Source organism: Olea europaea, unplaced genomic scaffold (assembly GCF_002742605.1).
Source record: "Olea europaea var. sylvestris unplaced genomic scaffold, O_europaea_v1 scaffold1273, whole genome shotgun sequence".
Taxonomy (NCBI): Eukaryota; Viridiplantae; Streptophyta; class Magnoliopsida; order Lamiales; family Oleaceae; genus Olea; species Olea europaea.
The window spans coordinates 58,876-83,123 of NW_019230182.1; the positions used below are offsets into that span (position 1 = coordinate 58,876).

General features: G+C 36.5%; 1 protein-coding gene and 1 long non-coding RNA gene across 2 annotated transcripts; both read left to right on the top strand.

Moving 5' to 3' along the window:
* Positions 1-278: 278 nt before the first annotated feature.
* LOC111374662 lies at positions 279-1,836 on the top strand. The gene is made up of 2 exons (XR_002699172.1): positions 279-499; positions 1,526-1,836. It is a non-coding gene; the product is annotated as an uncharacterized LOC111374662 (long non-coding RNA).
* A 14,628-nt stretch (positions 1,837-16,464) lies between these two features.
* On the top strand, positions 16,465-16,932 carry LOC111374650. Its single transcript, XM_022997364.1, has one exon. The coding sequence runs from the start codon at positions 16,465-16,467 to the stop codon at positions 16,930-16,932; it is 468 nt and encodes a 155-aa protein (XP_022853132.1).
* The last annotated feature ends 7,316 nt before the right edge of the window (positions 16,933-24,248 follow it).

Genomic DNA, 24,248 nt, shown 5'->3' on the forward strand with positions numbered 1-24,248 from the left:
AGGGCCTCAGGGTCTCGTCCACCTTGTCATGTGGTTCGACATAGGGGGGCAATGACCCCAAAGAAGTAGGCCAAGTGTACCGAATCGCAATGGATTTTTTAACGGATGATTCTATTAGAATTTATATATAAAAAATACTATCAACAATAAAAACAATTTTTGGTAAAAAATTCATTTTTCCTCCCCTTAAATTTTCAATACCCACTTAAAAATTTTGTATTTTACCAAAAGCCTACAACGTCGTATTGCCCAAAGTATAAAAACTAACTAATGATACCCTAGCCCATTTTATCTGTCTTTTTCCTCCTCTCGTTCGTTTCTCGAAACAAAGAGTTATCTGCCATGGTTGCCTTTCCCCTAAAATCAAAAGCTGTTTCAAGTTCATGTAACTGCCATGAATAGTTTGCTTTGGGTTTGAGTTCCAAAATCGAGCAGTAGTTCTTTGAAATCAAATGATTCATAGATCTCGTTCAAGGGATAGATCTGAGCACAGATCAAGGTCACGATCTCATTTAATCTCTTTCCTCTTTCTCTTTTTTTTGTTGGTTCTTGATTTAAGTTTCAAAAAGTACTTGCATAATCTTGATTTAATTAACTATGTCCGTGAGGACTTGGAATTTATCAGCTTGGTTGCCACTCTTTTTCTAAATAGTGAATTGGGATTTTGAAGTTTTGTCTTTTTATTTTTATTTAGAGCTTGATATTGAGGTATTTGAAGATTTTGGTGTGAGTTTTTAGTTTTTATCTGGAAAAAAATCAATCTTGACGTGATATTCTTTGAGGGTTTATTTTTCTGTACTTATAATTTGCTTCAAGATTCTTGAAAGTTATGGTATGAAGGGTTCTTGTTGATTTTAGTCAAAGGCTGCGAATTGTTTGACCTGTTTGGTGTATTTTTAATTTTGCTGCAATATTATTAGGGGTAGGCTGTAAATTTAAGTTTGGACAAATGTATACTGAGGAACTGAAGGAAGGGAATTTAGAGAATGAAGAGGGACAACATTTTTGTGGTAAGGATTTATAAATTGTCACAAAATCATCTAGAAACTTAGGCTAATTTATTTACTTGTTTTAGCTAAGCTAGGGGGGAGTGCCGGATTAGGTATGAAACAATTGTAACCTGTTTTCTAAGATGAAGATTGCAAGTATATATGCTAAATTGATTATTTTACTAGTGTTGGAGTTAATGAAACTTAATTAGTTGATGTTTGCATAATCTGCAGAAATTGATAAATTTAGTTCATAATTTTTGCTTTCTGTGTAAATTTAATGCATATCAAGTTTTGCATTGCTTTAAGACAGAGGATTTCTCCTACATTTTTCCCTCTTTTTTCAATGTATGTATGATGTAGCAAACATTTTCATAATTTACTAATCAGAAGGAAACTTTTTGTAATTAAATTAGGACCAAGGACAAGCAATTCTCATTAAACTATAATACTTCTGAGAGCAGAGATCAATTTTTTGCTTGTTATTCAGTTTTTACTTAAAGGATTTGTAGCTTGAATCTTTCATTTATGCATAGGTGTGAAGAAAGATCATAGTGGCGTGTTGTTTGGACAGTAAATGTTCGTTGACTTGTATGATTTGTCGTAACGGGTTTCTTTGGTTGTATTGGTGGTGAGGAGTATGCTGCTGGGGAGGCTTTGCTACGATTGTATCCATTTGGTAGCCTAACTATAGATTGTTCTCTCTTTAGAATTCGCTTCCCTTTTGCTTTTGTGTTTGAAATAGAAAGGAAAAGATGTGATTATTAATTTGGTCTAAAATTATGTCTAATGCGTCTTGCTACTCATTTAATTGATGTCTAATAGAGCTTTGTGCTTGTTTGACTAATGTCCAATGTAGCCTCTTCAAAGATTATGCTTTACATTTAACTTATGGGATCTGATTTTTTATAATGTGTTTGCCTTCTTAAATTTTTTCATGACAGAAAATGCACCAAGCTCAATAAACCATATGATAGTTACACGAATGGAAGCATGATCAGTTAAATAAGTTACATTTGTTACACTTACATTGCTTTTATCGTTATCCTTCAACTGGAATACTAAATTGTATTTCTATTCATTACATACATTAATTATCTATTTCTGTAGTGGGAGGATTTGTTTTAATTAGAAATCATTTCCCAAGTTCAAGTCTTCTCATAAAGAGGTAGAGAAGTAGAAGATGAAGCAGAGGCTGAAATCTTACAGAGAGAAGACAGAGAGGCGTACGGTACAATCTTGTGTGGAATGGGGTAGGATACCCATTTATATTAAGCCAAGTTAGCTCAAATAAGGTAAGTAGCACTAGGGTATCACATGGGTCAAGTAAAGGCCCAATTAATAGACAAATGGCCTGCCAAGTGAATTCTCTAATTGTTGGGCCTCTAAGAAAGCGAATTGGGCCATGAGCAACACCAAAAGATTTAGGTTGCTTTAAATGACCCAATTAACATTGAGGTCATGTCGTCTCGATTATGGTGTTACAATTTCATTCAATCATTTGGCCTAGCCAAATGAAAATTAAAACCGAATAACATAATAGTCCGAGGAGGTCGTTTGACAACAAACTGTCTAACAAGCTCCACCTTGACGTCAAAGGACTTGCAAAGAAAAAACATCTCCTGTTAATGATTTCCAATTTTATTGGAAATCATTTACGTTTACCGATGTTTAGAAGATCTTTACAGCTTCTAAACTTTATCAATGGTAGCACTTTTTTGCCCATGTCTGAAGGGCTGTATTGTGTGTGAACCTTTTCGAGTCTTACCACTTCTTGAGATATTATATCTCTAATAAAATGTAGTTTAACATCAATGTGTTTAGTGCGTTCGTGAAAAAACTTGATTTTTGCATAAATGTATAGATTATTGACTATCGAAATACCCTACCATATAATCATTCAAGACACATAGTTCATGAAGTAGACCTCTAAGCCATAAAGCCTCTTTAATTGCTTCAGTGGTAGCAATATATTTTGACTCAATTGTGAATAGTTCAACAATGTGTTGTAACTATGATTTCCAACAAACACTAGAATTAGATAAGGTAAACACATAAGAGGAAGTTGATTTCCTATCATTTCTATATCTCACATAATCGGCATTCACAAAACCTTTCAATTTCACACATTCCTTACTAACACTAAACACTAGATCTACATCACCAGTACCCTTCAAGTATCTTAATAACCACTTTAACACTTTCCAATGTTTAGGACTCGGATTAGGCATATACCTACTGAGGGTACTATCAGCAAAACCTAAATTCGGTCTAGTGCAAACCATCAAATACATTATGGAACCAATCACTTTAGAATACGGAATTCTACTCATGTGTTCTATTTCATGTTTATTGCAAGGAGCTTGTTCTTTAGATAAACCAAAGTGATTAGCTAGAGGCAATGTGGCAAGTTTGTAATCATTCATATCAAATTTCTTCAACACCTTGGAAATATACAAAGATTGATGCAAAAACTAAGCAGAATTTGACCTCTCTCTTTCAATTTCCATGTCTAGAATACTCTTAGCCTTATCTAGGTCTTTCATGACAAATTCACCACTTAACTTTGCTTTTATGCTGTTTATTCATTTAGGTGATGAACCAATCAAAAAGCACGTCGTCCGCATAGAGTAATAAAAACAAATAATTATTACTAGTCTCGTTGTGTTAAAAATACAAACAGTGATCAAACTTACTTCTTTGGACCCTATAGTGAGTACAAAAGAGCCAAATCTTTTGTACCACTGTTTAGGTAATTGTTTTAAACCATATAAGGACCTTTTGAGAAAACACATATTATCAGATTTTAGATTGTCCTTAAAACCTTTTGATTGATTCATAAAGATTTGTTCGTCGAGTTCATTATGTAAAAAAATAGTTTTTACATCAAGTTGTTCAAGTTCTCAGTCAAAATCCGCAACCAATACAATCATGACCCTAATAGTAGTATACTTAGCAACTGGTGAGAAAATCTCATTATAATCAACACTCTCTTTTTGTGTGTAGCCCTTAGCCATTAATCTAATCTTAAATCTTAAGGGTTTCAAGCTACTTGTACCTTCTTTAACCTTAAAGATCCATTTGCAATCGATAGTCGATTTATTCTTAGGTCTAGGTACTAGCTCCCATGTATGATTCTTCTCTAAAAAATGCATCTCCTCTTTCGTTGCCTTAAGCTACTCTTTGAATTGTTCACTCTTCATCGCCTCCTCAAAGGTTTTTGGTTTCCTATCAACTAGTTTTTCGTAACTAGCATGGGTGAAAGTTAACTCTGATTTATATCCGAATCTCCTAGGCTCTCTCGTTTGTCTCCTCTCTCTATTCCTAACTAAGTTATGGTTAGCTAAATGATTTTTTTCCTCAAGGTGCCCTTCTATCACTACCTTTTCTCTATTCTCCACCTCGATTTCCTGAACCCGGTCTCCATTTCATTTGTAGTAGTAGGGACAGATATGCTAAACTTTCCTAACTCCACCTTAAATCGATCACTCTCTTCACCTGATTCAGTTTCACTAACATATTTGGGTTTACCTTTAAAACAAGGCATTTCACATTTGTTAAATGTGACATCCCTATTTACTATGATCTTAATTTCCTTTTGGCTTCTATCTCATAACCTGTAACCCTTAACACCTCCAGAGTATCTTAGAAGGATACACTTTCTAGCTCTAGATTCAAGTTTTCCCTTACTCTGATGGGAAAAAGCAACATAGCCAAAGGTTCTAAGTATAGAGTAATTACTCAGTTTATCAGACCACCTCTCATGAGGAGTATCGCCATTTAAAGTAGCAGATGGAATCAAATTAATCAAATAACAGGCAGTAATAACAGTTTCACCCCATAACGACTTTGGGATACTAGAAATTAACATTATGCAACGCACTTGATCAAGTATGGTTCTATTCATCTTTTCGCTACCCTGTTTTGCTCGGGAGTGTAAGGGACCGTCTTATGTCTTGTTATTCCATTTTCTTTACACATAATGTCAAATTTAGTGTTACAAAACTCTAGGCCACTATTTGTTCTTTAAAATTTAATATTTTTGCCAGTTTGATTTTCCCCTCGTCTCTTCCAGTTATTAAAGTTGTGGGAAGTATCAAATTTATCTTTCAAAAGATAGACCCACATTTTCCTAATACAGTCATCAATAATAGATAGGAAATATCTATTCTCACCCGATGTGGGATTGCTAGCGGGACCCCACAGATCAGAATGCACATATTCAAGTATGCCTTTAGTTTTATGAACACTAGTGGAAAAAGATGTTTGATGATGCCTACTGAGCACATACTGATCACAGAATGACAAATGAGACACAGTCATTATAAAATGCACCTTTTTATTAAGAAGCTTAAAACCTTTAATGCATACGTGTGCAAGCCTATTATGCTATGTATGTATGTGATCAACCTTTGCAGAAGTGATAGAGGAGTTCAAACCTCAAATCATTTCTCCAGTAGTGATGTAAATGTCATTTTTTTTTTATTTCCCTTAATAGAGACTAATGCAAATTTAAACATCTTGAACATTCATGTCTAGTTTTACCAGTGAAGTCATCTTTATCAAGTCTTCCTACTGAAATCAATTTTTTAGACAATTTAGGAATATATCTAATGTCCTTTAAAGTGTACACAAAGCCGGTGTCAAAGTTTATATTAATGTCATCAATTTTAGCAATCGTATAAGCAAAATTATCACACAGCGCAACATATCCAATATTATATTCATGCAAGTTTTCAAACCAATTATTTTCAAATGTTATATGAAAAGATGCACAAGAATCAAGTATCTATTTATATATGCGGGAATTAGCAGTTAGATTTAATTTAGCAATATATGCAAAAGGACTCGTAATCATATAAACCTCACTCTTATCTATATCGGAAGCCAGATAATAACACGTTGATCTCATCTCTCTCCTTAACTTTTAGCTTACCCTTTTCCTTATGACATTTTTTTATAAAATGCCTTGTGTTTCCATAGTCATAGTATTTTCTAGACTTCGATTTAGTTCTACTATTGCCTTTCTTCTTCCATCCATGGGTACTTGACTTGCCACTACTTTGGTATCTATCATGACTGTTTTCCCTAAATTGATTTTTACCCCACATGTAACTCACTGCTTATCTTATCATGTTTTTTAGCCCTAATTTTCATCATTTTACTTCTTAGAGAATCTATGACAATTTCAGGCGTCAATGTGCCCTTACCATATTTAATGACGTTTTTAACTTCCTTGTATGAGTCAGGAATAGAATTGAGCAAGATTATGGCCTTATAGGTTTCAGACATAGCCTCATCACTGTTAACAATATCTTGCACCAATTTGTTAAATACATCTAAATTGTCATCAAGATCTTTTGAAGGTTCCATTTTAAAGCTAAAAAAACGTTCAAGCAGATAAATTTTGTTCGGTGTAGATTTTAGAAAATATAGATTTTCCAATTTTTTTCAAAGTTTTTTTTTTGTGGTTTTTAGCTTACCAACATTTCTCAAAGCGGCGTCAGACAAGTGTAAAATGATTAAGGTATAAGAAAGCTTATCAGCTTCTTTCTTTTGTTCTTTTGAAAAATCAGTTGAAAATTGCCTTCAATAACTTTTGAAACATTTTATTGGATCAAAATACCTTTCATTTTTTTGTTGTCAGATTGAAAAATCATATTTTTGTTAAAAAATTTCAAATCAAAGTTGTGAGTTGTTATTTTTATAGAATAACCAAAAATGTACAAAACATAGTCAAATCACACGAAGTAGTCCTAGGGTCAAGGACAATATACTCAGTTTTAAATTTTCAGGATTTCGTAAAATTCGTGGTCTTAGATCAATGGAATGTTTGAACGGCTATGGTCTCGATATTCTAACGGAGTTAATAAGTAGGGGAAATAACAATGCAACAAAAACAAATGTCTAACAAATTCAAAGTTTCATGTAATTATATCACTAAGAACAATACGCTGATTTAACCCAAAACAAGTATTCAATCAAATAGTTAAGAGTAAGTAATCCTAAATTTCTAACACAAGCAATGTTATCCCTTTACGGTAACCACAATCCTATTGTCACCCTACACGGTGACTCGCTAGTGTTGAAAATTAAACGGGTTAAGTCAATTTACCATAGTGGACCTATCTGAGTCTGTAAGGTGAAGAGATGTGAGTGACCACTATTTGCCCTAAAAATTTAGCAAATGTACCAATTTCAATCAGCCACAAACGCAGATTGATGTTTAGGGGCAAAATTGTTCAAATTCTCATGCGTAACATAAAACACTAAACAAAATATATCAGTACGTTCACGAGGTTAAAGTAAGTATTTTGCTCGAAAAAATGTTGTCGAAAAATGTCGCCTCGCACCGTTGCCACCACGCCACACGTCGCCTCACAAGGAGCCTCTCCACCTGTTGATTATGGGTCCGACCTCTGTTTGTCAAATAGAGGTCGCTTTTGGGAGTAATTGAGAATTGTGGATTCGGCCACTTTGAAGAAATCAGCCCTTTCTCTCAATTTTAGCCAGAATTTTTGCTAGATTTCACCACCCAGGCTTTGATACCAAATGTTGAACGTATATTAACCACCAAGGTAGGCCCAAGCTTGGTTTATTTATCCAACTACACCACAATTCGACAACCAATTGACCCAAGATAAAACCAAGCTTTCACTTTTGGTTGCCAAAGAGATAACTCACTTAGAGGACCATAAATGTAGGTAATAACTCAATGACAATCACCACAAATGTAGAAATTGAAAAGAGGCAGAGAAGTAGAAGATAAAGCAGAGGTCGAAATCTCAAAGAGAAAAGAAAGGTAGGCGCACGGTCATGTGTGGAACGGGTAGGAGACCCAAGTATATTAAGCCAAGTTTGCCCAAATAAGGTAAGTTGTACTAGGGTATCACATGGGTCAATTAAAGGTCCAATTAATAGACAAATGGGCTGCCAAGTGAATTATCTCATTGTTGGCCATCCAAGAAAGTAGGTTGGTTCATAAGCAATGCTAAAATATTTAGGTTGCTTCAAATGGCCCAATTAACCTTTAGGTCGTGTCATCTTGATTGTGGTGTTACAATTTCGTTCGATTATTTGACCAAGCTGACTGAAAATTAAAATCGAATAACATCATAGCTAATGGAGGTCGTTTGACAACAAATTGCTTAACACATTGTTAGAAAGGTAGTGCCTCTCGTACTTTTACTTGAAGATGACCCGAGTAAGTATGAGCTGAAGAAGTTGCAAGCAAAGAAAGAAGAAATCGATGTCCTAGCACATAGGCAGATGTGCATCGTATTTTGTGGATCGGGCTAGGGCTTGTTGTATTCCAAGTTGGGCTTTTCTTTTGTCTAACTTTCTATGAATTTTCCCAAGGCACAATTCCTGTCAAAGATTGCTGAGAAGAAAATTAAGGAGGCCGATGGAGTGGTTTTACTCAATACTTAGTTTGTAAATTATTTATTTATTTTTTTTGGAAAATGTATTTGATTTTTAGGTGCTTATGATGTTGAATTTGGATTTTGTATGGATATTATTACTTTTTGGAGTTATTTGATAGAGCTATCCTATATTATGTTTTGTGATTGATATATGTAAATCATTGTAAAAACAAAAAAAAAAATTGAAAATTTAAAAATAAATGTAAAATGACCTACGACAATGGTAAAACAGAGTTGTAAAAATTACGGATAAAAGCATAGATAATTCTAAAAAAATGTTGTAAAAAAGTTATTCGCAATGCAAAAATATTATTCGTAACATAAGAAAAGATGCTGCAAAAAAGTTTATCGTAAAGCGAAAAAACGTTGTTGTATCCTTCACTCTACGGCAATATCAAGATTTGTAGCATACGATAAAATGCAAAATGCTGCGAAAGACAATTTTTGTTACAGTGTCACCATCATCACTAGTCTTCATTTAAGGATGAGTGAAAAAGGGTTTGGTACATATTGATTGCATTGTATTCACAATCTTAAATATGACATTCATTGATTCTATTGTAAGGTAGAGATTGGATAAATCAAAATCTACTAGTTTCAAGTCACACAATCTATTAAATTGTTTTTTATTCTTTATTCCTAGATTCCCACAAAAAATTGCAATAGAATTTTCAAGATTCACAAGCAAGGTAACTATGATACCACAACAAATTATAATGTCTAGTGTTCACGAAATTATTTGTTTTGATTCAAAATCCACCGTAAGTGTACGATTCGTTAACAAGTAGTAAAATGGACTATGAGTCCAAGTATTGATCCCACAAAGATTGAATTAGTTTAAATCAACCTATTATGACCTTAACTGAAACACGAAGGTAAAATTGATGTATTGTGATTTAGCTAAAGAAGATATAACTATGATGCGATTATGAATGAAATAAATATATTAAATGCAGATGACTTGGACACAATTTACTAGAATTTTAAGGAATTAATGAAAGTACTAACGCGCTAGGATCACGAATCCCCAAACAATACACGTTCAATTTTCAATCGTGCAAATTTGACACACAGTTTCACAAAAGATGAATCAATATTCCTATTTTAATTTAGTAATCTTTCTTGAGCAATACCAAATCTATCCCAATATGTGATTCGACTATATTTCTATGACGAATACTAACATACCAAAATGCATTATAAATTCATGAATATCCAATAATTCACACAAGGCATAGAGGTATATTTCTATCAGCTATCGGACCATATGATGATTTATACTATGTCGAACTTATTTTCCTCCTTTCGAATGCATAAAATAGGCCACCACAATCATATAATTACATGTACAATAATCATATGGACATCAAAATGTAATAAATTATTCAATTTCGGAACATGCATTTTAATATGTTAAAAATCTAAAACAAAAATTAAACGTAGCATTACAAGGTTCATCGATCTCCTAGTGATAAGTGTATTTTTGCACACTTATTTAGGTCACAAACATGACTGAATAACGAGCAAAATGATTAAATTGTAACTTAATTCATTACATTTGTGAATTGTAGGGAACAATGATGAACATGGTGAAATTCAGAAGAAAAACGCGAAAAATGACTAAAATGACGCAAAGTGAAAGTTCAGGGACCAAAGTGTAAATATCCAAAAGTTGATCCGATGAAAAAATCGAGAAATTGATTAAGCCAATTACCAATTGACGATATCGTCGGATGATGAAATGAAAAGAATGAAGAAAAGATGCCAAGAAGTGAATGATGCAAGTAGGAGGACCAAAACGCACATCTTCCATAATTAGTAGTACCATGTGACCGCATAGTGCTACCATCTATGCAGTCGCATAGTAGCATACCAAAGACAAAAATGCACCAAACATTTACTCTATGCGACAGCATAGAGTTGCTCTATGCGGTCGCATAGAGCAACATTAGGGTAAAATCGTTGTTTCCTTTTTCCGCCAAAACTCTTATGGAAACAATATTTTTAGGGTTTTATAAATACAAAAACTCAACCAGAACATAAGAGACCATTTTTACATATTTTTGAGAGATTTTGAAGGAGAAACGAAGGATAGAACAAGAGAACAACATCACGCCAAGTGAAGATCGAATTGAAGATTGATTCGAGTGATGTCGTTTTTTAAATATTTTTATGTTTTCTTCCTTTTAGCATGTTAGGCTAGATTTATCATTGCTAGGAGATCGATGAACCTTGTAATACTATGTTTGATTGTTAATTTGGATTTTTGACGTATTTGAACACAAGTTTCGGATTTGATTGATTTATTATATTTTTATTTTCATATGATTATTGTGCACGTAATTATATGATTGTGGTGGCCTGTTTTATGCATTTGAAAGAAGGAAAATAGGTTCGACATAGTATAAATCATCATAGGGTTCGATAAGGGATAGAAATATACCTCTATGCCTTGTGTGAATCATTGAATATTCGTGAATTTATAATGCATTTTGGTATGTTAGTATTCGTCATAGAAATATAGTCGAATCATTTATTGAAATAGGTTTGGCATTGCTCGAAAGAGATTGCTAAATTAAAATAGGAATATTAATTCATCTTTTGTGGAACTGTGTGTCAAAGTTGCATAATTGACAATTGAACGGGTATTGTTTGGGGATTCGTGATCCTAGTACGTTAGTATATCCATTAATTCCATAAAATTCTAGTAAATTGCATCCAAATATTTTGCATTTAGTATAATTCTTCATTCATACTTGCATCAAAGGTTACATCTTGTTAGTTAAAGTGCAAAACCTCAATTTGAATTTAGTGTTTCGATTAAGGTCATAATAGGTTAATTCGAACTAATTCAATCTTTGTGGGATCGATACTTAGACTCATTGTCCATTTTACTACTTGTTAACGAACCGTACACTTGCGGTGGATTTTAAATCGAAATAAATAATTTCGCAAAAAAAATTTTGGCGTCGTTGCCGGGGATTGAAATTTAGTTTTAATTTTTTTTTGTGACACTAATTCGAACTTATCTAGATTAGTAGTAGTTAGCTTACTAGGTTTAGTTTAAAATTATGTCAATTTAATTTTGTGTTAATTTTGCTATCTTAGGGTTAGCTTACAAGGTTTAGTTTAAAATTATGTCAATTTAATTTTGTGTTAATTTTGCTATCTTAGGGCTTGTATGCAAGGAGCACCTGATCAAGACTTGGTTCCCATAGATCCAGAGATCGAATGCACATTCAGTCACAGGCAAAGAGAAGCAGGAGTGGCACAACAAATGGCTAACGAGCAAAATCGATCGGTAATTCCACTCAACGAAGGCATGGCAGTTGAAGATGACGGGAATACAGTACTTGGGGACTTCATGGCTCCATTGGTGGTCCAAAGTCAATCTAGCATTGTGTATCCTCCATTTGGGCAACCGAATTTCCAGATGAAAACCAATGTGATTCAACTATTTCAGAATGGGCATCAATACCACGGGATGGCTAGTGAAAATCCGCATATACACATATCCCGATTTCTAGATATGTGCCAACACTTTAGATATCAGGGTATCTCGGACGATGCTATAAGACTGCAGTTGTTTTCACACACCTTGCGGGATAAAGCACTTGAATGGCTGGATTCACTTCCCATCGCAAGTATCACCACTTGGAACGAGCTAGCCCACAAATTTTGCACCAAGTTCTTCTCGCTAGCTAATGTAGCTAAAATGCGGCATGATATCTCTATATTCAACCAATGTGAGTCCGAATCATTTGAAGAGGCATGGAATCGTTTCAAAAATATGTTAAGGAAGTGCCCGCAACATGGCTTTGACAAAAAGACACAGATCCGATTTTTCTACACTAGACTACTTCTATACTTCAAGAGCATGGTGTCTATCTCCACAAGAACAATTGATGGAGTATGGGAGCTATTTGAGAGAATGACTACAACTTCAGCCATGTGGTTTACAGATCGAGTGGTTCAGAAGAGAACGCTGGGGGTTTATGAAGTAGATATTTATTCAGCATTGTCTGCGAAGATAGACTCTTTGTTCCATAAGGTTGAGAGCATTTCACAGACCGCCACTGCTAAACAAGTCAAGAAGCCAAGCTGTGAAGAATGTGGAACAGACCACAATACTGTTAATTGTCCAATTCTCACACAGGGGGTCGAGCATGCAGATTTTGTGCAATGGGGTCAACGCCAACAGAACCACCCACATTCGAAAACCTTCAATCAGGGTTAGAGAAAACACCCAAACTTCTCGTGGAGTAATAAGAATCAAAACAGACCACAAGATCAACATCAGCAGCAGGATAAAAGGCCACCATTGGAAGAGATGTTTGAAAAGTTCATGGTAACAACCAATCAGTATATGGAAGTCAACAACCAGTTTATGCTAAAGACAGATGCAACTCTTCAAGACCAAAGTGCAGCGATCAAAAATTTGGAGACACAAATGGGACAGATAACAATCTCCATGACGGGTAGAGCACCAGAGAAGCTACCCAGCAACACTGAAATCAACTCTAAGGAGCACGCAAAGGCTATAACAACCAAAACTAGAGTACAACTATCAGAGATACATGTAAAAAGATCGGTAGCTAGCAATGAATCAACACCAATCTCAGATGACAAAATTGTGGAACAGACTGAACAAACAACAGGGAATGTGGTCAAAAAGAATTCCAATACATCACGGGGTACAGCTACAATTCCTATCAACCCTCACGAGCCTCCTATTCCATTCTCGCAGAGGTTGAAAAAGAAAAAATTGGATCAGCAATATAGTAAATTTCTTGAAGTCTTCAAGAAACTACGCATCAACATCCTATTTAATGAAGCACTTGTTCAGATGTCGAGTTATGCAAAATTCCTAAAGGATATCCTCTCCAACAAGCAAAAGATAGAAAAAAATGAAACAGTGATGCTAACTGAGGAATGCAGTGCCAGAATCCAGAGAAAGCTACCTCCAAAACTAAAGGATCCAAGGAGTTTTACTGTACCTTGCACTATTGGGAAATGTCATTTTGATAAAGCATTGTGTGATTTAGGTGCAAGTATTAATTTAATGCCTCTTTTTATTTTCAAGAAACTCGGCTTGGGAGAAGCTAAAGCCACAATAGTTACTTTACAGCTGGCAGATCGATCCCTTACACATCCAAGACGGATCATTGAAAACGTGTTGATAAAAGTGGAGAAGTTCAAATTTCTAGCCGATTTTCTTATCTTAGATATGGAGGAAGATAAGGATGTTCCACTTATATTGGGGCGACCTTTCTTAGCTACTAGAAGAGCGATTTTTGATGTTCAGAAAGGGTAGCTTATATTGAGACTTGGCTAAGAGAAAATCTCGTTCAACATGTTCAAGACAATGAAATTCCCTACTGAGTCAGACAGCTGTTTCCAGATCGATGTAATTGACAGAATAATTCAAGATATATTTTGGCTATATCATCCTTTCGATGCATACGAGGCGTGCATTGCACATTCTCAATCCACTTACACTGATTCGAGTGAGATTGAAACATGTGCACGATTTTTTGAAACTAATCCGCCATACACGCGCAGACGTTACTTTGAAGAGCTGGGAACTAGGACTACAAAGTCAGGCCATCTATTCGACAACCTCCTAAATTGGAACTCAAGCAACTGCCACCACGCCTTCGATATGCTTACCTAGGGGAATCTTCTACATTTTCGATTATTCTTTTAAGTACTGTCAGTGAGGTGGAGGAAGAAAAACTACTTTGAGTGCTAAGGGAGAATAAAACAGCTATTGGATGGTCGATTGCAAATATCAAGGGGATCAGCCCGTCACTATGCATGCACAAAATACTCATGGAAGAAAAATTCAAACCAAGCATTAATGCTCAGCGGAGATTAAATCCACACATGAAGGAAGTGGTTAGGGCTGAGATATTGAAGTTACTCGACGCAGGCATCATCTATCCAATATCAGATAGTGCATAAATCAGTGCAGTACAAGTTGTTCCCAAGAAAGGGGGTATCACAGTGATAGAAAAGGAGAAAAATGAGTTGATTCCTATATGGACAGTAACTGGATGGAGAGTTTGCATCGATTATCGCAAAATAAACGCTACTACTCGAAATGATCACTTTCCACTACCGTTCATTGATCAGATGCTGGAGAGACTAACAGGGCACTAGCATTACTATTTTCTGGATGGGTATTCCGGGTATAATCAGATTCCAGTAGCACCTGACGATCAGGAGAAGACAACTTTCACTTGCCCCTACAGTACCTTTGCATACCGTAGGATGCTGTTTGGTTTATTCAACGCTCCTGTAACTTTTCAGTGCTGCATGATGGCTATCTTCTCAAATATGATTGAGAAATTCATCGAGGTATTCATGGACGACTTCTCAGTGTTCGGGTCTTCGTTTGATAAGTGCTTGGAGCATTTGAGTCTTGTACTACAGCGGTGTACAGAGACTAACTTGGTATTGAATCGGGAGAAATGCTACTTTATGGTACAAGAAGGCATCGTGCTAAGACATAGAATCTCAGCAAAGGGTATTAAAGTGAACAGAGCAAAGATTTACGTGATCGAGAAATTACCACCACCTACATCAATGAAAGGTGTTTGTAGTTTCCTCGGGCATGTCGGCTTCTACAGAAGGTTTATCAAGGATTTCTCAAAGATTACTAAACCATTGTACTGTATGTTGATGAAGGAATCCATATATGAGTTCACGGATGAGTATCTGCTGGCTTTTAACACCTTAAAGGAGAAGTTGATTTCAATACCCGTGCTCATCACACCGGATTGGAATCTGCCATTTGAATTAATGTGCGACACCAGTGATTTTACTGTTGGGGCCATCTTGGGACAACAAAGAAATAAAATATTTCACGTGATTTACTATGCAAGTAAGACCTTGAACGACGCTCAACTCAATTATGCCACTACAGAAAAAGAGCTCCTTGACGTAGTCTATGCCTTTGACAAATTTCAGTCATATCTTGTGGGGTCAAGGTCATCGTTTACACAGATCACGTTGCTATCAAGTACTTAATGAAAAAGAAGGATGCAAAGTCCCGTCTCATTCGTTGGATACTGTTGCTTCAAGAGTTTGACTTGGAAATCAGGGATAAGAAGGGCAGTGAAAACGTGATGGCGGACCACTTGTCTCGACTCGAGGCCACAGAACAGATAGAGATAGTGGAAATCAACAAAGTCTTCCCAGATGAACAGATTTTTGGTGTAGAGGAGGCACCCTGGTATGCGGACTTAGTTAACTACTTAGTCAGGTCTATCATGCCGCATGATTACTCCAGTCACCAGAAGAAGAAATTTTTCGCTGAATTGAAGTATTTTTTTTGGAAGGACCCCATTCTATACAGGTGGGGGGCTGATCAAATCATTCGTCGCTGCGTACCTGAGGAAGAAGTGCCTTTGATATTAGAACATTGTCATTCATCTACATATGCAAGGCATTTTGGTGCTTTGAAAATAGCGACGAAGATCTTTCAATCAGATTTTTACTGGCCTATACTATTGAAGGAAGCCTTTGAATTCATGAAGAGCTGTGACCGATGTCAACGCACTGGTAATATATCCTTTAGAAACGAAATGCCGTTGACGAGTATCCTGGAGGTGGAACTATTTGACGTCTGGGGGATCGACTTCATGGGGCCATTTTCCCCATCCTTCTCTAATCAGTACATATTAGTGGCTATGGATTACGTATCGAAATGGGTTGAGGCAGTTACATTACCTACCAACGATGGGAAGGTGGTGATTGAGTTTCTAAAGAAACATATTTTTACCCGTTTTGGAACACCGAGGGCTATAATCAGTAACGAGGGCAAACATTTCTACAATATCCAGTTTGAACAATTGTTGACTAAATATGACGTTAAACATCGTATAGCCATTGCATATCATCCCCAAACTAGCAGACAGGTCGAATTGTCTAATAGGCAATGGAAACGAATACTCGAAGTCACAGTAAGCTCGTCACGAAAAGATTGATTTAAGAAATTGGACGACACCTTGTGGGCCTATAGGACTGCATTCAAGACCCCTATAGGAATGTCACAATATCGAATGATTTTCGGGAAGGCATGCCACTTACCTCTTGGGATAGAACACCATGCTTACTGGGCAATGAAGAAACTGAATTTGGATTTGAAGATTGCGGGTGAAAAATATCTACTCCAACTTAATGAGCTGAATGAGCTCAGAATGGAAGCCTACGAGAATTCAAGACTCTACAAAGAGCGCACTAAGAAATGGTATGATATGCACATTCACAGGCGTGAATTTACGGTGGGGCAAAAAGTGCTACTCTACAACTCTAAGCTTAAGCTGTTTCCTGGAAAGCTGCGATCGAGGTGGTCTGGTTCGTATACTATTACACAAGTTTTTCTACATGGGGCAATTGAGACTACTCACGATAGCAAGGGGACATTCAAGGTTAATGGACAGCGTTTGAAGCATTATTGGGGCGGCGATTTTTCAAAGGAAAAGTCTACCGTTCATCTTCGACCATCAGAATGACGCAATACAGTAAAATCGAGATATCGACTATAATCTAGCGCTGGGTAGGAGGCAACCCACTGTATCATTCTATTAGCTTACTTTTCACATTATTTTTAGAATTATTTTTATTTTCGCATTTACATTTTCCTAGGTCATTGTTCAAACATGCATGTTCATAGGATTAGATTATCATCCCCATAATTTTTTAGGCATTACACACATGATCAGTAAGTTTGAAATGATTTTGGGTGTTTAGGTGTATGGTTCACGCATTTCTAGATAAAAGAAAGTTTTTTAAAAAAAATTTACGAGGGAAATATCTTTTTGTTTTTCAGAATGTTTAAAAAAAAAAAGAAAAAAGAAAAAAATGGTTTATGTGATCGCATAGACATAATGTCTATGAGACCACATAGTTTTGTACTATGCGGCCGCATAGTAGGACTTGGTCATGGTTTTAAACCATGACTGGGCCATTTCCCTCCCCCATTTTCCCCTATTTCCCTCACACACTCCACGCTTCACACACCTCACTCCCATCGAATCATACTCCACATTTCACTCGACTCCCCACCCCATTGACACCGTATATCATCCCTCCACACCTCCTCTGCAATTTCAAGGTAATTTCTCATTCTCTCTTTTCTTTGACTTTCTTTCGGTCTGTTTTGTGAAGAACTAAGAATATTTTGAGCTCCACCACCACCGGCTGACGTGGACACCCAGTTATTGAGACAAATGTTTGCCACTATGACTAGACACAGTCGAGACATGCAGCAGCTTCAGCACTCCTTTGGAGCACTGACTACCACCATCCAGCAGGTGCAGACGAATATGACATTTGCACGAAACTTCGATTCCACTGCCAGCATTGAATCCATCGTAGTACGCCGACAGATGAGTAACTTTGACGGGCGTCTGGGCACGTACATTAGCCGGATGGACGGTATACAGTGGCAGGTAAACAAGTCTTGAGACCGTCTAGGGAGTTTGGAAACAAGTGTTCAGGCCATGCAGTTGGAGCAGACCCAGCAGTCTGCCATGTTGAGAGAGATCTTATCCCACCTTCCCTCCCCTCTAGGCGATGATGATGCCAGGCACAGCTTTCCGTCCCAGCCACCATTTTGATCAAGGGAGTACTGTTTTCCCTATTTTGATTTTGTCTTCATTTTGTCCTTAAAATTATGTCTTTAATCTTTTGTTAATCTTACATTGAGGACAATATATTAACTAAGTTTGGAGGGGAGTGACATAATTTTAAGTCTCTATCTGTGTTTATCATTATCTATTTTCCACTACTTTCCATTACTGCATAATGTGTGCATGATGCTTGTTAAAAAAAATTACATTTTATTAAGTTATTTTAAATTCTCTTCATGCATGCTTGTGATGGCTTGATAACCTTGTTAGCTATGATGATATTATTGGAATAGTTTAAATTGTAAAAACTTTGGATCTGGTATTAATTAGACTACCTGATACTTGTTGATGCAACACTTGACTTTATCTATGCACGCTATTCATACTTGACATATTAGGAGAATTACTGGATTTTGGGCATAACATAGGAAAAGAATGATAACCCTCTTCCGAATCAACCCATAAACTACCTTAAGATAGTTTGGTGATAGTTGAGCTATTATAGGAAAGCATTGAGATGAGCGGGGGCTCCGTGCATGAAATTTGTTGTGTGGATTGTCTAGACCAGTGAGGTGAAGATTTGGTGAAAATCTTAAATTGGGGGTTGGTTTTGGAAACTAAATGTCTGGAAAAAATGACAAAGGGCACACTTTTAATATGTGAGAATAAAACACTTCTTTTCATGCCTTTATGACTCAAGCAAGTAAGCCTGTAAGGATATTTTAAAATCTGGTGCCCTAAAGCCAACTGGCCTAGGAGTCACGGCCCAAAGCTCGATACATGGGTCATATAAAAAGCAAGAGGGAAAGAAGTTAATAAAAAGTCATTTGATCAAGCCTTTATAACTAGAGTGAATAAGCCTTCAAGGTTTTAAAACTTGGTGCCCTAAAGCTAACTGGTTTGAAAATTATCGATCTAAAACTCGTTACATGGGTTATATAGAAAGCAAATGAGAAAATGATAATCAATCAAAAATTTTAGAAAGGTGAGAAAAACAAAATAGAGACAATAACCTGACGAAAAGCCGTTAGACATTTGGTTGAAGAGACTATACCACTGAGGCGAGACAAGTAATCTAGTTTAATCTTGAGTGTAGAAGCAATCCAACTTAGGAGAGCCTTCACTTTTTGAAATATAGACTTGTGATGTAATGCTAAATCCAAACTACGAGAGGGTGAGGATTATAGCTATGTAAATTCCTAATTTTAAGACACAACCCCAGGATAATTGAGTGAAAAGAATAAGTTTGGGGGGTTGTGTATCTCTCGAGCGAGTAAGGATATATTTGATCACTTGGGGTCGGGACTCAAATTCATCATGAACCTGATATGTTGGCATGAATTCACACACGTCAATTTGCATTCAACAGGTAAAGGTTGATGTCATGTTTGCATAGATAAAATTTTAAATACTTAGTCCAATCCTGAGCCACAACATGGTATTAAGCCATGTTTGTTCAGAATTAAGTCACTATCTTGTTTGAGGACAAACAATAGTTCAAATTTGGGGGGTTTGGTAAGTTTATTTTTGTACACTTATTTAGGTCACAAACATGACTGAATAACGAGAAAAATGATGAAATTGTAATTTAATTTCATTACATTTGTGAATTGTAGGGAACAATGATGAACATGGTGAAATTCTGGAGAAAAACGCGAAAAGGACTAAAATGACGTAAAGTGAAAGTTCAGGGACCAAAGTGCAAATATCCAAAAGTTGATCCGATGAACAAATTGAGAAATTGATTAAGCCAATTGTCAATTGACGATATCATGGGATGATGAAATGAAAAGAATGAAGAGAAGATGCCAAGAAGTGAAGGATGCAAGTGGAAGGACCAAAATGCACATCTTCCATAATTGGTAGTACTATGCGACCGCATAGTGCTACCCTCTATGCGGTCGCATAGTAGCATACCGAAGACAAAAAGGCACCAAACATTTACTCTATGCAACCGCATAGAGCAACATTAGGGTAAAATCGCTATTTCCATTTTCCGCCAAAACTCTTATGGAAACAATATTTTTAGGGTCCTATAAATACAAAAACTCGACCAGAACATAAGGGACACCATTTTTACATATTTTTAAGAGATTTTGAAGGAGAAACAAAGGATAGAACAAGAGAACAACATCGCGCCAAGTGAAAATCGGATTGAAGATTGATTCGGTTACTGTCGTTTCTTCAAATATTTTTATGCTTTCTTCCTTTTAGCATGTTAGGCTAGATTTATCATTGCTAAGAGATCGATGAACCTTATAATACTACGTTTGATTGTTAATTTGGATTTTTGACGTATTTGAACCCAAGTTTCGGATTTGATTGATTTATTATGTTTTTATTTTCATATGATTATTGTGTACGTAATTATATGATTGTGGTGGCCTATTTTATGCATTCGAAAGAGGGAAAATAGGTTCGACATAGTATAAATTATCATAAGGTTCGATAGGGGATAGAAATATACCTCTATGCCTTGTGTGACGAGATTAAGTCACAATTCAATCATTTTGCTCGTTATTCAATCATGTTTGTGACCTAAATAAGTGTGCGAAAACACACTTATCAAACCTCCCAAACTTGAACTATTGTTTGTCCTCAAATAAGATAATGACTTAATTCTGAACAAACATATCTTAATACCCTATTGTGGCTCAGGATTGGACTAAGTATTTGACTTTATGAAAATTTATCAGTGCAAACATGACATCAACCTTTACCTGTTAAATGTAAAATTGACATGTGTGTGTGAATTCATGCCAACACATCAATTTCATGATGAATTTGAATCCCGACCCCAAGTGGTCAAATATATCCTTACTCGCTCGAGAGATACACAATCCCCCAAACTTATTCTTTTCATTCAATTATCCCGGGGTTATGTCTTAAAATTAGGAATTTACATAGCTGTAGTCCTCACCCTCTCGTAGTTTGGATTAGTCTTACTATCACAAGTTTACGTTTAAACAAGTAAAGGCTCTCCTAAGTTTGATTGCTTCGACACTTAAAATTAAACTAGGTTACTTGTCTCGCCTCAGAGATATAGTCTCTTCAACCAAATGTCCAAGGGCTTTTCATCATATTATTGTCTCTCTTTTGTTTTTCTCACCTTTCTCAAATTTCTTATTGATTATCATCTTCTCATTTGTTTTCTATATAACCCATGTAACGAGCTTTAGGTCGGTGATTTCCAAACCAGTTGGCGTTAGGGCACCAGATTTTAAATCCTTATAAGCTTATTCACTCGAGTTATAAAGGCTCGATCAGATGACTTTTTATTAACTTCTTTCCCTCTTACTTTCTATATGACCCATGTATCGAGCTTTGGGCCGGTGACTCCCAGGCCAATTGGCTTTAGGGCACTAGATTTTGAAATATCTTTATAGGCTTACTTGCTCGAGTCATAAAGGTATGAAAAGAAGTGTTTATTCTCACATATTAATTTTTGCCCTTTGTTATTTTTCTAGACATTTAGTTTCCAAAACCAACCCCCAATTGAAGATTTCCACATACTCTTTATCCCACTGGTCTTTCGGGGATGAGTGTCCATTCAAGGACAACATTGGCGTAGCAGGCTGCTGTGTCCGAAGATAGAAATCGCCTAACACCCCCTTCGGACTCCCTAGTCCGGGCTGTGCCAGATGTGGAACCAACCTTCTCCTTTCCTTTTAATGTTCTTTTTGGAGGCATCCTGCAAAGGTATATAAATACAGTCATTAAACTTCATTTTGAAAAATGAGAGGGGGAATGAGATTTGCAAGACATGTATTTCACAAATCCCCCAAACTTGCTTCAACATGCAAATAGAACTCCATGGTGTGCACTCATCAAGACAGGACATTCAAGGTAGTGTAAATAGTGTGCCAGATGGAAAACTGGAAAATTAGGTCAAAACATGCACATTTGAAAAATTGGACCCATGACCGAGTGCACATGTTCAGCCCCGGACATCATCGAAAAATATCGAAATTTCCTCAGGCAATCTCCGGGCATATGAAAGTATGCAATGAGATCTACCATATACTCAAATTTCAAAGTAATTGGACTTCGGTGTGTCAAATAATGGTGTAAAGTAGGGAACGTAGGGTGCCGTGACATGCCGTGACCTAGCCATGTGTCTACGTATTGCAAAATGGATGTGATGTGCTACATGACCTTACAAGTGTTTGTGAATGTGGTTTTATGCAAACGTCAAGAAAACATGTTCAAGAACGTATAAGGATGGCAAAATAACAATATACACACAAACGGAGCTCAAAACAACCAAAATGTGACAAGTGACTCGTGATTAAGTATGCATGTTCACCCTCGGACATCATCGAGAAAACTCAAATTTTTCCCAAGCAACCTCCGGGCATATGAAAGCACGTAGTGTGGAGTGGTACATATTCAAATTGCATGCCCATTGGATGTCGTACGAGTACTTAACGAAAGGGACGGAGTGGGTGCGGTGACATGCCGTGACCCTAACATGTGTGCCTACATGTGTGTGGTTGGTAAATGCGTGTTTCGAGCTCAATGTTTATGGCATGTGATTGCAATGTGTATGGTAGTGTACATAGTTAGATTATCAAATGCAGGATTCCACATAATGCACCACAAAGCTCGATTAGGCATTTTATCGAACATGTAACATTCATTCATAGTAAACCCTACAAAATACCTAAATTGTGATGTACCACCAATCTATAACACAACCCAACCTCAAAATGCACAACCCATTGACTACCTATTGCCCATTCTCCATAATCAAGCTCAAAATATTCTTGGTTCTTCACGAAATAAACTTAAAGAAGTCATAAAGAAGAAGAAATGAGAAATTACCTTGAATTCTCAATGGAAGTGTGGAGTAATGATATATCATGCCAATGGGAGGAGGAATTACTGTGTAATATGCGTGAGAGGCGTGTGTGAATGTGGTGGTGCAAGAGCTATGTGAAGAGGGGGAAATGAGAAGGAGTGTCTCGATCATGGTTTAAGACCATGACTGAGGTTGTACTATACGGCCGCATAGTACTAAAATTTGCGATCGCATAGTTTTAAAATTTCTCCCAATTTTGACTTCGGATGGCGTCTATGCGGTCGCATAGACCAATTTTTTTTTTTAAAAAAACATACTGAAATGCAAAAAGGTATTTCCCTCGTAAATTTGTTTTTTTAAAACTCTTTTATCTAGAAATGTGTAAATCATACTCCCCAAACACCCAAAATCATTTCAAACTCACTGAACATGTGTGCAATGCCTAGGAATTATGTGAACTATACTTTTGTCCTATTAACAGTGCATGGATGAACGATGACCTAGAAAAATGCAAATGCGAAAATTAAATAATTCTAAAAAGAATGTGAAAAGTAAGCTAAATAAAAGGATACAGTGGGTTGCCTTCCACCCAGCGCTAGGTTATAGTCGATAGTTAGACTTTACCGTATTGCGTCATTCGAGTGGTCTAAGATGAACGGTAGACTTTTCCTTTGAAAAATCGCCGCCCTAATAGTGCTTCAAACGCTGTCCATTGACTTTGAATGTCTCCTTGCTGTCGTGAGTGATCTCAACCACCCCATGTGGAAATACCTATGTAATAGTATACGGGCCAGACCACCTCGATCACAGTTTTCTTGGAAATAGCTTAACCCTAGAGTTGTAGAGTAGCACTTTTTGCCCCATCGTAAATTCACGCCTCTGAATATTCATATCATGTCACTTCTTGGTGCGTTCTTTGTAGAGTATTGAATTCTCATAGGCTTCCATTCTAAGCTCATCCAGCTCATTAAGTTGTAGTAGACGTTTTTCATCCCCAGCCTTCAAGTTCAAATTCAATTTCTTCATTGCCCAGTAAGCATGGTATTCTATCTCAAGAGGTAAGTGGCATGCCTTCCCGAAAATCAGTCGATATGGTGACATTCCTATAGGGGTTTTGAATGCAGTCCTATAGGCCCACAAGGCGTCGTCCAGCTTCTTAGACCAATCTTTTCGTGAAGCGCTTACTGTGACTTCGAGTATTCGCTTCAATTGTCTATTGGGCACTTCGACCTGTCCGCGGGTTTGGGGATGATATGCAGTGGCTACACAATATTTAACGCCATATTTAGTCAACAATAGTTCAAACTGACGATTGCAGAAATGTTTGCCCCCGTCACTGATTATAGCCCTCAGTGTACCAAAGCGGGTAAAAATATTTTTCTTTAGAAACTCAATC